This window comes from Lethenteron reissneri, chromosome 58 (assembly GCF_015708825.2).
Source record: "Lethenteron reissneri isolate LAM-NWPU_2019-01 chromosome 58, ASM1570882v1, whole genome shotgun sequence".
NCBI classification, from domain to species: Eukaryota; Metazoa; Chordata; class Hyperoartia; order Petromyzontiformes; family Petromyzontidae; genus Lethenteron; species Lethenteron reissneri.
In genome coordinates, this window is record NC_083836.1 from 3,118,585 (window position 1) to 3,135,192 (window position 16,608).

At 54.4% G+C, this 16,608-nt stretch overlaps 1 protein-coding gene across 1 annotated transcript; it reads right to left on the bottom strand.

Moving 5' to 3' along the window:
• Window positions 1-655: 655 nt before the first annotated feature.
• On the bottom strand, window positions 656-13,096 carry LOC133357443 (probable G-protein coupled receptor 101). The gene is made up of 3 exons (XM_061575393.1): window positions 11,840-13,096; window positions 11,032-11,590; window positions 656-762 (listed from the first exon to the last, which is right to left on the bottom strand). The coding sequence occupies exons 1-3, from the start codon at window positions 12,692-12,694 to the stop codon at window positions 656-658; spliced, it is 1,521 nt and encodes a 506-aa protein (XP_061431377.1). The 5' UTR covers window positions 12,695-13,096.
• Window positions 13,097-16,608: the final 3,512 nt, after the last annotated feature.

Consider the following 16,608-nt stretch of genomic DNA (forward strand, 5'->3'; position numbering starts at 1 on the left):
CGTTTTTTACGTGGTTATTTAGTTACTGTAGCTACATACTATTAACATTCCTTCCCTTTATTAATGCTACCCCTATCCCCTCCCTTTGATGCTGCTAATCCTGCAAAATGCACGGGCATAATATGACTTTGTAAACCCCCCGCCCACCTCCTACGCATTTCACAAGTAGTACTAATCACATATCTGCATTTCCCATAAATATGCTAAATTCCTCTTGATATGCACATTCTTTTGTCAAGGCGCCCTTTCCCCCTTCCAACCCAGCTTAAATATACGCTCCAAGCGTGGTGGTGTTTCATTCAGACGCTGTCTCCCCGACAGACCTGGTCTTCACCAGAGAACGGCTGCTTGCGTTGTGGCCGAAACGTCGTGAGAATTATTTTATTATGTTTTATTTTTATTATTTTATTATTTCCCTTCTACGTGACTTTACCGAATGAACCAAGACGATGAATCCCTGCAGTCACGAAAGCTTTAAATCGAAAAAGATAAGCCATTAGGTCGAGCTATAATTTTTTATAGCCAGGTCGCTACTGAAAAATATCTACATAGCTCAGTGGGCCTTACCAGCTATAATAATTTTCTTTGGTTTAGTTTGAGTTTAGTTTAACCAGACTGGATCACAGTGCACGGAGCCCACAGATCCTTGAAATATCTAGACACAGTCCCGATCATCGGTGAGCGTCTCCGGCAGGCAAGGAGGCTTCGTCTGCTGGGCCATGTAGCCCGCAAACCCAGCCACCGCATGCCAAAGCAGCTTCCCTTTAGCCGGATAGAGGGGGCTCAACGGACGCGGTTTCGGACTGAGGAAGAGATGGACTGATTGGTGAGTTGGGGGGTGAGTGAGTGAGTGGGTGAGTGAGTGAGTGAGTGGTTGGATTGAGTTGGTAATTCGGTTGAGTGCGTGAGTGGCTGAGTGAGTGGCACGGGCTAGAGAGCAGATGGACTGATGTGATACAGTAAGATGTGGGGGTTGAGTAGACTTGATGACGGGTACCAGTCGTGTCAAGATCGGCCTCTGTGGAGAGGAGGCTCGTGAAGGACGCTGCTGGGCAGTTGGAAGCAGTCGCCCTCCAACGACAACGGAAGGCGGATGAAAGAAGCTCACAACAACGAGAATGAATGATTCCATCCATTTACGCATGAATTCACTCAATCATGCCCTCGCTCATATCATACACTGATTCATTCACTCACTCATTCACTCACTCACCCATACACTCACTAATTTTTTCACTCGTTCACAATGAGCCCGGGCCACGGAACAGATTCCAGTTGCAAGTCGCCGCAAATTTGTATACAAAGTTGAACTCAACTCCCTAAAAAGTTGAATACAACTCCATACAAAATTGGACGCAACCCCCGGACCAAGTTTGAATCAACTCCCTACAAAGTTGAATACAACTTCGTACGAAGTTGAACGCAACCTCCGAAACAAGTTGTACGCAACTCCGTACACGTTGAATACAACCCCACAGAAAACTGAACGCAAGTTCCCGACAAATTTGAACAAAACTCCCGGCAAAGTTGAATGCAACTCCGTACACAAATGGAACGCAACCACCGGACAACATTGAACGCGACATAGCTCCCTACTAAAGTTGAACGCAACGCCCCCTAACTCGCATGCACAGTTGAACGCGACCGGACGCGACGTTGAACTCAGTTGGATTGCGAATCACGGCTACTTGAGTTTGTTTCAGCCCACTGCCCGTTCACCCACCCCGACTTGCACACCGCAAATGCATCTCGCGGTCGTTGCGTAGGGAGCGAGTTTGCGCGTTTAGTGACCTCTAGTGCCTCCGGCTGAGCGCTGCAACATCCACGTAGGGGAGGGAGCGGTAGTGCATGCTGCGTTCATGGCCCTGTGTCGGGCTATAATTTCAGGTCAGTTTCAGTTTATTGATGAGGTATAGCCCTGTGAGCCATTCGGCTCTTGACTCGGGTGCAACCGCAACAAACAAAAACACGGAACAAGGAACATCTTAAAGTATGTTTTTATAATTTTATTATTATTATTTTATTTCCCTTCTACGTGACTTTACCGAAAGAAGCAAGAAGATTAATCCCTGCAGTCACGAAAGCTTTAAATCGAAAAATAAAAATCTGAAAGTGACTTACGCGAAACAGTAAAATCGAGGAAAACATTTCAAAGTCTTCTAGATAAAGCACCGCGTTTCAACGCTGTGTGCAAAAATCCCCGTGGGATGCAAGTCAAACAACAACAACAACAACCATAAGACAATTTAGATTACAGTGACCAGTCTAACTCTGCACTGAAACAAACAAATATGGCTAAACCAAAACGTTTAGCTTCTGAAAAAAAAATGGCCGTGCAGAAAGTTCAGTTGGTCTTACCTGGTCGAAACACATTCCTGCCGAGGGAGCTGGTAGGAACGTTGGGTTACTCGGTCAATGGCCTGCAGGGTCAACGGCGCCGTGGTGTATTCCGCAAATATGGCCGACTGTGAGGGCGGGCACAAGCCGGCGTGAGTAGGTTAAACGTTGAGATTTATAAGGGCACCACGGGGTGACCAGCCCCTCCCCACCCAGCCCCACCCCTCCCACCCCCCACCCAGCCCCTCCCCACCCAGCCCCTCCCCACCCTCCGCACCCAGCCCTCCCCACCAAGCCCCTCCCCACCCTCCCCACCCAGCCCCTCCCCACCCTCCCCACCCAGCCCCTCCCCACCCTCCCCTCCCCACCCAGCCCCACCCTCCCCACCCAGCCCCTCCCCACCCTCCCCTCCCCACCCAGCCCCTCCCTGCACGACGGACGGACGGACACAATAATCCCCTGTGGGCTGGTGTAACCAGGAGGTTTCTACCAGTATAAACAATAGTTTAGTGCGTGTGTCCACTTTGGCCCCGCATGCATTGCAGGCTGGCTGGGTACTGCCATCTAGCGCGTGGAGGGGCACATCACAGGACTACCAATCAAGGTCTAAGAACCTGAACAAGTTTTGATTTAAAGCTTTCGTGACTGCAGGGATTCATATTCTTGGTTCTTTCGGTAAAGTCACGTAGAAGGGAAATAATAAAATAATAAAAATATAAAAGAATAAAATTCTCACGACGTTTCGACTGCAACACAAACAAGCGATGTTCTAGAATTTTCTGCGAGTCAGATATTGTCGTAATTCTGCAGCCTCCGATTCATTAGCGCGGTTGGCTACGTACGGTGCGAAGGAAGTTCAGCGCACCTATATACACGCCGATCATAAATGATCTCGATGAAAATCAAAGCGACGGCACACGGACGGGGAAATCTCCACACGCGCGTCTCTCTCCTCTCAACCTTTTAAGCTGAGCGCTTAGCTCCCCCCGCCGCAACCCACCTCTTATTGATCCCCCGCCCCTTTCACCCCCCCCACACACCCCCCTCCACACACACACCTCCACACACACCCCCACCGCCACCCGCTCTCGCTCGCATGGGGGGGGGTCATTGAGGGGGTAGACAGAGAGACGGGGGTAGTGGGGGGTATTGAGGAGGTGGGGGGGGGGTATACACACACACCACACACCGCACACACACCACACACACACACACCGCACACACACCCAACACACACACAGACATCACACACACACACCGCACACATACACAAGCACACACACACACACCGCACACACACACACACACTGCACACACACACACCCCACACACACACACACACACCGCACACACACACACACACCGCACACACACACACCGTACACACAGACATCACACACACACACCGCACACACACACATACACAAGCACACACACACACCGCACACACACACACCGCACACACACACACACCGCACACACACCGCACACACACCCCACACACACACCACACACACACACCGCACACACACACACCACACAGCACACACACACACACCGCACACACACCACACACAAGCACACACACACACACCGCACAAACACACACCGCACACACACACACACACCCCATACACACACCGCACACACACACCGCACAACACACACACACCGCACAACACACACACACCGCACACACACACACACCGCACACAACCCCCATACACACACACACATACACCGCACACACACACACACGCCGCACACACCCACACCCCACACACACACACACACACACCGCACACACACAAACACACACACACCGCACACACACACACACCACACACACACACCGCACACACACACACACCGCACACACACACATACACCGCACACACACACACACGCCGCACACATCCACACCCCACACACACACACACACACCGCACACACACAAACACACACACACACCGCACACACACAAACACACACACACACACCGCACACCCACACACACCGCACACACACACACACAAACACACACACACCGCACACACACACACCGCACACACACACCACACACAAAACACACCACACACACACACCACACACCGCACACACACACCCCACACAGCACACACACACAAACACACACACACACACCGCACACACACACCACACACACACACCTCACCATACTCTCGCACGTGTTCCACACGCATGCCGCTCACGGCCTCCGCCACGCGCGTGCCGCACCACGACAGATCTCGCTCGCTCCGTCACACGCACGGCGCAATTCATCAATTAACGCAACTTACTAATTAATTGATTGTACACCACGCAGAGACTTCACAGTAAATGGGGGTGTAGTGGGGGGTGGCTGAGAAGGTTGATGGTGGTGGTGGTGAACCTTCGATTAGCACGGTTGGCTACGTACGGTGCGAAAGAAGTCCAACATACAGACACACACACACGCGGTCATGGGAGTGCGGGTATTGGTAAGTGATGTGTGGGGGGTGGGGGGAGAGATGGGGGAGGGGGGTCGTGGTTGTCGTGGTTACACAATTATTATCTGAGGAGGAGGAGGAGGTGGAGAGGGAGGAAAAGGGGAGGATTGAGAGACACATCCACCCTGACTCACCCTCATCACTCACTCACCCCTCACTCATCCTCACTCACCCTCACTCACCCTCATCACTCACTCACCCTCATCACTCACTCAACCTCACCCCTCACTCACCCTCACCCCTCACTCACCCTCATCCCTCACTCACTCTCACCCTTCACCCCTCACTCACCCTCACTCACCCTCACCCCTTACTCACCCCTCACTCACCCTCACTCACCCTCATCACTCACTCACCCTCATCCCTCACTCACCCCTCACTCACCCTCATCCCTCACCCACCCTCACTCACCCTCATTCCTCACACACCCCTCACTCACCCTCACTCACCCTCACTTCTCACTCACCCCTCACCCCTTACTCAAACTCACCCCTCACTCACCCTCATCCCTCACTCACCCTCACCCTCACTCACCCTCACCCCTCACTCACCCTCATCCCTCACTCACCCCTCACTCACCCTCATCCCTCACTCACCCTCATCCCCCACTCACCCTCACCCCTCACTCACCCTCACCCCTCACTCACCCTCACTCACCCTCACTCACCCTCACCCCTCACTCACTCTCACTCACCCCTCACTCACCCTCATCCCTCACTCACCCTCACCCCCTTACCCGCACCCCCTCACTCACCCTCATCCCTCACTCACCCTCACTCACCCTCACCCCTCACTCACCCTCACTCACCATCACCCCTCACTCACCCTCACTCACCCTTACCCCTCACTCACACTCACCCCTTACTCACCCTCATCCCTCACTCACCCTCACCCCTCAGTCACCCCTCACTCACCCTCCCCCCCCACTCAAACCTCACCCCTCACTCACCCTCACCCCTCACTCACCCCTCACTCACCCTCACCCTCAACCCTCACTCACCCCTCACTCACCCTCACCCCTCACTCACCCTCACCCCGTGTGTCTCACTCACCCTCACCCCTCACTCACCCTCACTCACCCTCACCCCCTCACTCACCCTCACCCCCTCACTCATCCTCATCCCTCACTCACTCACCCTCACTCACCCTCACTCACCCTCACTCACCCTCACCCCCTCACTCACCCTCATCCCTCACTCACCCTCACCACCCTCACCCCTCACTCACCCTCACCCCTCACTCACCCTCACCCCTCACTCACCCCTCACTCACCCTCACCCCTCACTCACCCTCACCTCTCACTCACCCCTCACTCACCCTCACCCCTCACTCACCCCTCACTCACCCTCATCCCTAACTTAACCTCACCCCTCACCCACCCTCACTTCTCACTCACCCCTCACTCACCCTCACCCCTCACTCACCCTTCACTCACCCTCATCCCTCACTCACCCTCACCCCTCACTCACCCTCACTAACCCATCACCCCTCACTCACCCCTCACTCACCCTCACCCTTCACCCACCCTCACCCCTCACTCACCCTCACTCACCCTCACCCCTCACTCACCCTCAGGGAACTCCGGCACCCCCCACCCCCACCCACCCACCCCTCCTCCACCTCGCTTCATTCAAATCGCACCTCGTGGTGCGAATTCACGAACCTCTGAACCCCCTCGTGCCCACCTGCTTCGTCAAGCCACGGTGGCTAGGATATGTTAACTACCTCGCCTGGTATACAGGAGGTCGTGGGTTCGATCTCGATCCCGGCCCTGACGACTGCTGCTGTATATTTGGAGTTTGCGGTGTCTCTCTCTCACTCCGTGGTGAGATGTTTACTACCTCGCCTGGTATACAGGAGGTCGTGGGTTCGATCTCTATCCCGACCGTGACGCCTGCTGCTGAATATTTGGAGTTTGTGGTGTTTTCTCTCTCTCTCTCCGTGGTGATCGCGTGGATTTTTCTCCCGGTCCCCCGGTTTTTCCCTCAACATTTATAATCAACATCGCATTATTTGGCTGATACATTTCCACGCGATTGCATGCCACGTTGTTGAGGTATCATTTGTGGCCAGGCCGCCTCTGAAAACAATCTAAACAGCTCAGTGGGGCATTTCCTTCGTAAATAAATAAAAACACAGTTCACAATATCAATAATTCGTTTTAATAATATTCTTTTAGGCCTTTTTCAATTCCTTTAATAATTAATTTTGTCGTTTTATTCGATCGGTTTATGTCTGCGTAGTGTGCTAATTCAGAGACACGAGTAGGAGGCACTCTCTCTCATTTATTCCGCCCTTCACAGCCTTAGGGGGCAACTACACACCGGGTCAGGACATCCAACACGCTGCCTGATCCACAGCTAGAAGAAGCGAAGACCACGACGACTGCAGCCCCGACTGTGAGTCGGAGCTCGTCCTTTTATCCTCCCCAGCGTGGCCTCGACCACGCCCCCTTCAGGATTCTCCCAGAAGGCTCCGGGCTTTGCCCACGTGTCCCACCGGTAGACCGGGCTGCTACCCATAATCCCACTATCTCTCTGACCAGCCCCCCAGCGCTACGCGTTCCAGTCACTCATTCTATGTGGCTACATCTGTATTCATTTGTATTATAGTACATGCCTTGTTCTCTACAGCACCATGTGACCTCAGGGTGAAAGGCGCTTTAGACGTGTACTGTGTATGTGTGTTTGACTTCTTTTGCACCGTACGTAGCCAGCCGTGCTTAATCAGAGATTGCAGAATTATAACAACGTATACGTTTTAGTAAATTGTAATACATGATCAGGTTTAGCACAATTGTAATTCGCGTGACTACATTGAACTCCGCACCTGATAGGCTCACAGTGATCACGTCGTTTTAACTCTCAGACTCAAAACTGGAAGACTCCATTCACATTTCTGCCAAATCGCCTGATAAAGCGGGTTGTTGTTACGGTTGCTGTTGTTGTTGTAAGCACCAGCGACAGGGCAAACAGTCCTAGAATTAATAGGGTTTTTCGCCTTTTGGCGTCATCTGGTCGAACACCATATGAGACTAGGCTCCAAAGAAAGCTGTCTCTGGTGTGGACCAATCAGTTTCAAGGACAATGCATAAATTATCAGAGTATTGTTTTTTGTTTGCATTTGACTGCAAGTATTGTGGTTAATGTTAGCATGTCTCTGGTGTGGACCAATCAGTTTCAAAGACAATGCATAAATTATCAGAGTATTGTTTTTGTTTGCATTTGACTGCAAGTATTGTGGTTAATGTAAGCATGTCTCTGGTGTGGACCAATCCGTTTCAAAGACAATGCATACATTATCAGAGTATTGATTTTTGTTTGCATTTGACTGCAAGTATTGTGGTTAATGTAAGCATGTCTCTGGTGTGGACCAATCAGTTTCAAAGACAATGCATAAATTATCAGAGTATTGTTTTTGTTTGCATTTGACTGCAAGTATTGTGGTTAATGTAAGCATGTCTCTGGTGTGGACCAATCAGTTTCAAGGACAATGCAAAAATTATCAGAGTATTGTTTTTTGTTTGCATTTGACTGCAAGTATTGTGGTTAATGTAAGCATGTCTCTGGTGTGGACCAATCAGTTTCAAAGACAATGCATAAATTATCAGAGTATTGTTTTTGTTTGCATTTGACTGCAAGTATTGTGGTTAATGTAAGCATGATTCCTTGCAAAAGGTGTCAGTTTTGTTGCCAGAAAAAAGGGGAAAACCCCTATTAGTAGTCCTAGAATTGTTAAATGTTGTTGTTAATTTTACTCTCCAATACACTTCAACTGGTGCTGAAGCAATAAGTAATTGGCGCGTTTTGTGTTTGTGACACACACTTAGCAAAATAGAGGTTTTTTTTTGGGGGGGGGGGGAGATCGCGTAAATATAAATGTGTCGTTAAACCCGCCACCACCCGACACGAGAGAGCGACAGAGAGAGCGAGAGAGAGAAGCTCACCGCGCATGACGCAGTCTGCGCGCACAGCCTGTGAACCTCCTCCGCTGCATCACGCCGGTGAAGGATTTAACACAACCCACGAACGCGAAACCGAATCATTCATCATCATCACAACAACAACAACAAACAACAACACAAATCTGCCTTAGTTCGACGTTTTAGGGCCAATGTCCTTTGTCAAGCCAATTGTACACTCGCAAACTCACGCGTGCGCGCACAGCAGCAGTAGCAGCTGTTTGTTGATGAAGCGGCGAGGACATCACCGCCACGGCCGGCCCTTGTGCCAGGCTAGGTGCACCTTGAGTCCGTCACGCGAAGTGTCGAAGGCTCGCTGCTGGCAGGAGGTCAGGAGGTCAGACCCATATGCCATGGGTCGACCGACTGAGATGGTTGGCAGACGCACCAGCTGTTCTCGCTGAGTTTAGCCGCCCGGCGCTTCCGCTCGTTGTTGTGAGCATCGCCCCTCCGCCCTTCGCTGTTGTTTGGAGGGCGACTGCCTCCAGCTGCCCAGTAGCAGCGTCCTTCACGAGCCTCCTCCTTCACAGAGGTCGATCTTGACACCGCTGGTGCCGGTCATCGACAAGTCCACTCAGCGCCACATCCTTTTTGAACTGCATCAGTCCATCTCTCCTGTAGACCGTGCAGCGCCCCTTTAGCCTCTATCCATTCAAACAGAAACTGACTCACACACTCGCTCGCTCGCTCACCCACTTATTCACTCGCTCACCCACGAAACCACTCACCTACTCACTTCACCCGCTTACTCACTCACCCAACCAACCACACACCCACCCACTAACCCACCATGCCGCAGGTAACAACGGTACACTCACTCACACAAACACTCACCTACTCACTCACCCACTCACTCACCCACCACACCCCAGGTAACAACGGCACACTCACTCACACAAACACTCACCTACTCACTCACTCACCCACTCACCCACCACTCCGCAGGTAACAACGGCACACTCACCTACTAACTCACCCACTCACTCACTCACCCACTCATTCACCACGCAGCAGGTCACAGCGGCACACTCACTCACCTACTCACTCACCTACTCACTCACCTACTCACTCACCTACTCACTCACTCACCCACTCACTCACCCACCACTCCGCAGGTAACAACGACACACCACTCACACAAACACTCACCTACTCACTCACCCCACTCACACAAACACTCACCTACTCACTCACTCATCACTCCGTGGTTACAGCGGCACATTCACACACACAAACACTCACCTACTCACTCACCTACTCACTCACCACCCACTCACCCACCACTCAGCAGGTCACAGCACGTGTTCGTCCCTCCCACGTCTCTGTTTCCCAAAGGTCTCACCAACGTGACACCTCTTCAACATTTTTTTTTTAGGAATTCTTACATCTTCATTTTTCGTTTGTTGCTGACCGCTTGACTTTTTGGGCATTTGAACGACTGAGATCACCAATAACAACAGTCGTAAAAACAACAACAGTCGTAATAACAACAACAACAACAACAACGCCGGTCGTGATCATAATAATATCAGAAGCGCAGCTGGGACTCTGACACAAATATGTTCAAACTCGGTACCAGTTTCGACTCTCGTGGGCTTCATCGGCTATGACGCCGCCGTGGTTTCGCCGCATCATTGTCCGACGTTTCGGTCACAACCCCTTCCCCGCCGAGCTCGTCCGGCACCGCCGCGTGAGCCGTAGTTGGTGGTTGCGTCACGCAGACATCGCAACTAACGCGACTCGAATCACAGCAAAGGATGCCGTAATCATCACAGTCATGATCATGGAGGTGATGATGGCGGGTGATGATGAGTAGCACAACGACGATGCTGACGATGGTGGCAAGAATCGCCGCCATGAAATGTGTACGTACGATGTCGAACTTCTTTCGCGCCGTACGTAGCTAGCCAAAATGTGCTAATCGGAGCCTCGGAATGAAAAAGCTGTCGCCACTGAAAAGTCGGCATGGCACCATCTGTGATAACTACTGATAAACAACATGACGTCATCAGCACTAACTAGTGATAAACGGCAGGGCGCTGCTATTGGCTCTGCAGATCAGGGCGCTCTCCCCGGTGCTGAAACAGTTAACGCTTTCCGCTGGGGCGAAGCGCTGCTGCTCCTGCTTGTCGCTCTCCGCCACGCAGCAGCAGCCGCTGCTACTGCTGCAGCTGCAGCAGCAGCAGCTGCAGCAGGGCAGGGCGCTCCTCCCGGCAGCAGCAGCACCGCCGCATTGCTGCCGGGCGCAGCTGCCGTCCGTTGCGCTTGAAGGCAGAGCACTGTCCGTGTTGCTGCCATCACCCAGTTCGCTCTGCGTCACCCCGCATCGCCTCCCCCTCGTCCTCCCCCTCATCCTCCTCATCGTCCTCCTCCTCTCGCTCCTCTCGCTCCTCGTCTGCCCGCTGTCCACCGAGGTACCGGCTCGCCGCGGTCGCTCACCGCCGCCTCCCGCGGCGAGGCCGCCGCCACCGCCACCGCCACCGCCGCCGTCGGCCACGTGCATCCCGCAGAGCGCCCGCACAATCTCGCGGCGAATGCTGCGGTGCATGTAGCCGTAGATGTAGGGGTGGACGCAGCACTGCGAGAAGAACAGGAGCGCGGCGCACGCGCGCACCCAGCACGGAGCGCGCGTGGCCGCGGCGCCGAGCGCGCTGTAGGGCGCCGTGCAGAGCACGTTGGAGGCCAGGATGAGGAAGACGACGCGGGCAGCTTTCCAGTGTTGCCGATAACGACGGCGCTCTTTCGCCTGGCCCTGAACAGCTCCTCCTTCTCCTCCTCCTCCATCTCCACTACCTCCTCCTCCTCCTCCTCCTCCTCCTCCTCCTCCATCTCCACCACCTCCTCCTTCCCCTCCTCCTCCTACTCCTCCCCCTCCTCCTCCTCCTCCATCTCCACCACCTCCTCCTCCGCCCCCTCCTCCTCCTCCTCCTCCATCTCCACCACCTCCTCCTTCCCCTCCTCTTCCTCCTCCTCCTCCTTCCCCTCCTCCTCCTCCTCCTCCATCTCCACCACCTCCTGCTTCCCCTTCTCCTACTCCGCCTGCCGCATCCACGCCGCCGCTCCACACCCGTCGCAGCGGACGCACCAGCAAGTTCTGCCTCCGTGCCGCGCGGAACACCATCACGTAGCAGCAGAGCATCACGCACACGGGCAGCCAGAATGTGGCCACGCTCACGTAGGCCGCGTACGAGGCGTGCGCGCTCCAGAGGGGGGCGCACAGACCCGTGGCCGGGTCGTGCCCGGCCGCCCCCCAGCCGAGCAAGGGGGGGCCGCCTTGCAAGGCTCCGATTGCCCAGGTGCAGGCGATGAGGTTGGCGGCACGGCGCGGCGTCATCTTGGTCGGGTAGGAGAGCGGGTGAATGATGGCGAGGTAGCGGTCGACGGAGACCACCGCGATCGTGTTGACGCCGGCGAATGCGAACAGGTGGCTCAACGCCACGGCCACGTGGCAGTAGGAGGCTGCGGGGCGCGACGCGCTGAGCAGCGGCGCGAGGGAGAGAGGCATTGCCACCGTCGTCTGCAGGAGATCGGCCACGATGAGGTTGAAGACGAACCGGTTGGCGATGTGGAAGAGGAGGCCCGGCCGCCGGTAGAAGACGCCGAGGAGGAGGAGGTTGGCGAACAGCGAGGTGCACATCGCGGCGACGAGCGACACGCCGAGTAGGAGGAGGTGGTGGAGGTGGGGGAGGTGTGGGGGCAGCAGCAGCAGCGGTTCTTCGACGAGTGGTACCTTCTCGCCGTCAACGCCGCTATCGTCGCCGGCTGCTGCTGCGGTTGTGTTGCTGTAGATGAGAAGAGTGAATGCCGCTGCTGATGATGATGGTGATGATGGTGGTGATGATGATGATGTTGTCGCGTCAGTGACCGCAATAGCAAAAGCGGCAATCATGACCACGCCAGGGTGGGGGGTGCGGGGTTCATTAATCGGGGGAGACGCGGGGTGGATGGTGCCTGTGCTGGTTCGCTCTCTCCCATCAACTACCAGCACCACCACAACCACCACCACCACCGCCCGTGGTGTCCACTCGTGCCACTGACGTCGTCACCACCACCGCCACTCGGAGCTCACGGCGGCGGCGGAGAGAAGATGCCGCGGCGGGGACGACACGAGGAGGAGGAGGTGGCGACGAGCGGAGAAACGCGGGGCATCACCATCACCACCATCATCACCACCGTCATCATCACCGTCATCACCATCACCATCGTCTCCGCCATCGTGGTCATCATCACCACCATCGCCACCGTCACCTTCATCCCTGACGGACGCTCGCTCCGTATCCCTCCGCCGAATGGAGCCAGTCTCAACTGACGTCACGAGGGGTGGCTCCCTGTGTGTGTGTGCGTGTGTGTGTGCGTGGGTGCGTGTGTGTGTGCGTGCGTGTGTGCGTGCGTGTGTGTGCGTGCGTGCGTGTGTTCGTGTGTGTACGTGTGCGTGTGTGTGCGTGTGTGCGTGCGTGTGTGTGTGCACCGGTGTGTATACGTGTGTGTGTACACGTGTGTGTACGCGTGTATGTGTGTGTATACACGTGTGTACACGTGTGTTCGGGGAGCGGTAGTGTAGCAGTGAGCGCGCTGCGCTATGAACCTGGCGACCCAGGTTAGATTCCCGCTCACGGCCAACACCAGCGACGATTATCTGAACCGGTCCCGGGCCTCCCCTAGGTCGACTCAGCCTCAAATGAGTACCTGGTGCGATGTGTAAACATCGTCACTCGGGAGACAAAGGCGGCCGGGCGTGGTGCTGGCCACCCACCCCCTCGTGTGCCGTGCCGGCCTTTATAGGTGCTCGCTAACAGCACTTGCCCCTACAGTCTGTTAAGGCTATACGGGGGATCTTTGTCTTGTACGAGTGTGTGTACACGTGTGTGTGTGTACACGTGTGTGTGTGTACACGTGTGTGTGTGTACACGTGTGTGTGTGTGTGTACACGTGTGTGTGTGTACACGTGTGTGTGTGTACACGTGTGTGTGTGTACACGTGTGTGTGTGTGTACACGTGTGTGTGTGTGTACACGTGTGTGTGTGTGTACACGTGTGTGTGTGTGTACACGTGTGTGTGTGTACACGTGTGTGTGTACACGTGTGTGTGTACACGTGTGTGTGTGTGTACACGTGTGTGTGTGTGTACACGTGTGTGTGTGTACACGTGTGTGTGTGTGTACACGTGTGTGTGTGTACACGTGTGTGTGTACACGTGTGTGTGTGTACACGTGTGTGTGTGTACACGTGTGTGTGTACACGTGTGTGTGTGTGTGTACACGTGTGTGTACGTGCGCCGCGCATCGAACCCGGCAACCCGAGTTCTATTCCCTCTCACGGCCACCTTCAACACCGGTGACGATCATCTGAACCGGGTCCTGGGCCCTCCCCTAGGTCGACTCAGCCTGAAATAAGAACCTGGTGCGGTGTGTAGTAAACATCGCCGCGAGAGAGACAAAGGCGGCCGGTTGTGGTGCTTGCCTTCATGCCATAAGAAAGAAGAAGTGGCGTTGTTGTGGTGGTGGTGGTTGTTGTTGTGGTTGGCTGTGAGACTAACCACTACACTACCGCTACCCACTCACTGTCACTCACACTCACTCTCTCATACTCACTCACTCACACTCACTCACAGTCACTCTCTCGCTCACACTCAATTAGACTCTCATGCACACTCAATTAGTGGCCGTCCATAAATGACGTCACGCACCTGGGAGGGGGGGGGGTCAGACATTAGTGAAGATGTGTGACGAGGGTGGGGGGTGAGAAATGTGACATCACGTAAAAGTGCAATTTTAAATAAATATAGACAACACGTTCTACTTAATTAAATAGACTTTTTAATCAATGTGACGTAATTTATGGACGGCCCCTTAGACTCTCACACTCTCACTCACTCTCTCATTAACACTCAATTAGACCGTCACTCACACTCTCACTCACACTCTCATTAACACTCAATTAGACTCTCTCGCTCACTCACTTAAACTCTCACTCACACCCTCACTCACACTCTCACTCACACTCTCACTCAGACTCTTATTAACACTCAATTAGACTCTCACTCACACTCTCACTCACACTCTCGCTCACACTCAATTAGACCCTCACTCTCTCTCTCACTCACTCAACTAGACTCACACTCACTCACACTCTCACTCACTCACTCACTGGGTTCATAGCGCAGTACGCTCACCACTGCGCCACCGCTCGCTGGCGTGGCTATCAACCCTGGGTGTGAGATCGGCATCACGGCTGGTGATGCTGGTGGGCGTGGGGGGGTGCCCAGGACCAGCCGCTCGTGCTGGTGTTGAGCGCCCCCTTGCGTAGGGCGACCGCACCTCCAGTTAGTGGCACATTCCAGTGGTGCTCAGTCTCGAAGGTCTGATATCAGGGGTCCCCAACCTCTGGGCCGTGGACCGGTACCGGTCCCGTGGCCTGTTAGGAACCGGACCGCTCAGCAGCAGGAGGTGAGGGCGGTGAGTCCGTGTGTGTACACACTCTACACACCGCGTAGTGGTGAGCGGTGAGTCCGTGTGTGTACACACTCTACACACCGCGTAGTGGTGAGCGGTGAGTCCGTGTGTGTACACACTCTACACACCGCGTAGTGGTGAGCGGTGAGTCCGTGTGTGTACACCACTCTACACACCGCATAGTGGTGAGCGGTGAGTCCGTGTGTGTACACACTCTACACACCGCATAGTGGTGAGCGGTGAGTCCGTGTGTGTACACACTCTACACACCGCATAGTGGTGAGCGGTGAGTCCGTGTGTGTACACACTCTACACACCGCGTAGTGGTGAGCGGTGAGTCCGTGTGTGTACACACTCTACACACCGCGTAGTGGTGAGCGGTGAGTCCGTGTGTGTACACACTCTACACACCGCGTAGTGGTGAGTGGTGAGTCCGTGTGTGTACACACTCTACACACCGCGTAGTGGTGAGCGGTGAGTCCGTGTGTGTACACACTCTACACACCGCATAGTGGTGAGCGGTGAGTCCGTGTGTGTACACACTCTACACACCGCGTAGTGGTGAGCGGTGAGTCCGTGTGTGTACACACTCTACACACCGCATAGTGGTGAGCGGTGAGTCCGTGTGTGTACACACTCTACACACCGCGTAGTGGTGAGCGGTGAGTCCGTGTGTGTACACACTCTACACACCGCATAGTGGTGAGCGGTGAGTCCGTGTGTGTACACACTCTACACACCGCATAGTGGTGAGCGGTGAGTCCGTGTGTGTACACACTCTACACACCGCATAGTGGTGAGCGGTGAGTCCGTGTGTGTACACACTCTACACACCGCGTAGTGGTGAGCGGTGAGTCCGTGTGTGTACACACTCTACACACCGCATAGTGGTGAGCGGTGAGTCCGTGTGTGTACACACTCTACACACCCGCGTAGTGGTGAGCGGTGAGTCCGTGTGTGTACACACTCTACACACCGCATAGTGGTGAGCGGTGAGTCCGTGTGTGTACACACTCTACACACCGCATAGTGGTGAGCGGTGAGTCCGTGTGTGTACACACTCTACACACCGCATAGTGGTGAGCGGTGAGTCCGTGTGTGTACACACTCTACACACCGCGTAGTGGTGAGCGGTGAGTCCGTGTGTGTACACACTCTACACACCGCATAGTGGTGAGCGGTGAGTCCGTGTGTGTACACACTCTACACACCGCGTAGTGGTGAGCGGTGAGTCCGTGTGTGTACACACTCTACACACCGCATAGTGGTGAGCGGTGAGGTCCGTGTGTGTACACACTCTACACACCGCGTAGTGGTGAGCGGTGAGTCCGTGTGTGTACACACTCTACACA